We start from the raw sequence: 969 nt of genomic DNA, 5'->3' as shown, positions 1-969 counted from the left end.
TAGTTTCAATTGATAATATTGAAATATTCTAGCATTAAACGAAAGACATATTACCAACTATGCAATAGTTACCATTTAAACAAGATACCAGTGTACACTTAACATGTGCCTTAATGTATAAGCAGAGTGGCAAATAGCTTCATTGTTATATTCACTTTATCTCACATCATTGTATATAACATAGTATAAAAGGGTTGAACGGTCTTTTCTATTAGACCTTACAAAATAATAAGACATGTTTTGAAGCATTTACCATCGCTTTTATTACGTTTATTTTATATCCAAGTGCGTTTCCCCTTTAAAAAGGATTCCTTCTTTACAAGGCAGAATCTTGTTTGCAATCACATGTATATAACCATGACCATTTATGAATACTATGAAACACAAAGAAGGTTTGATTAAACCTTCCACGATGTCGATAGTTTGAAGAGCTCTATGTCACTTTTCAGAAAGAGCTTGAGATCTATAAGCCTTTGTAGGCAATTTTTTCTCTATTTTCCGTCGTTACACAGAAGTGCTGCTGGGACACTTCAGGATCTTGGCGAAGGCCCTCCTGAAGTCCAGGTTGAAGATGGTGTAGATGACGGGGTTGAGGGACGAGTTGATGTAGCCGAGCCACACGATGAAGTTGATGAGCTTGTCGTTGGGCACCGGGCACGTCGGGCAGAAGGGCAGGATCACGTACATCAGGAAGAAGGGCAGCCAGCACACCACGAACGAGCCCATGATGATGCCCAGCGTCCGGGCGGCGCGACGCTCCTTCGACAGCGAGATCTTCTGCTTCTGCTCGATGAACTGGTGGATTTGGCTGCCGTCCTTCGGGTTGACTCTGACGACGACTTCCGCGCTTTTCCTCTCCTCAGCGGGATAGACTTCGGTCTTCGGATTCAGGGCTTTGTGGGTCAGCGATGTCTCTGCCACGAGCGGCGAGGTCAAGGCCTTGGGGGAAGTCGGGGTCGTGTTCCCGGC

The 969-nt window shown here is 45.0% G+C and overlaps 1 protein-coding gene across 1 annotated transcript in view; it reads right to left on the bottom strand.

The window, feature by feature from the left end:
* Positions 1-80: 80 nt before the first annotated feature.
* The window catches only part of LOC119593292 (tyramine/octopamine receptor-like), a 1904-nt gene continuing 1015 nt past the window's right edge, over positions 81-969 (bottom strand). The window contains exon 1 of the mRNA XM_037942221.1: positions 81-969. This exon is cut by the window's right edge and continues 1015 nt beyond it. Within this exon, the coding sequence (XP_037798149.1) occupies positions 505-969 (465 nt within the window). The 3' untranslated portion in view covers positions 81-504.

This window comes from Penaeus monodon, chromosome 32 (genome assembly GCF_015228065.2).
Source record: "Penaeus monodon isolate SGIC_2016 chromosome 32, NSTDA_Pmon_1, whole genome shotgun sequence".
Classification (NCBI taxonomy): Eukaryota; Metazoa; Arthropoda; class Malacostraca; order Decapoda; family Penaeidae; genus Penaeus; species Penaeus monodon.
The sequence above is the reverse complement of the archived record's forward strand: the minus strand, read 5'-3'. Positions and strand labels throughout refer to the sequence as shown.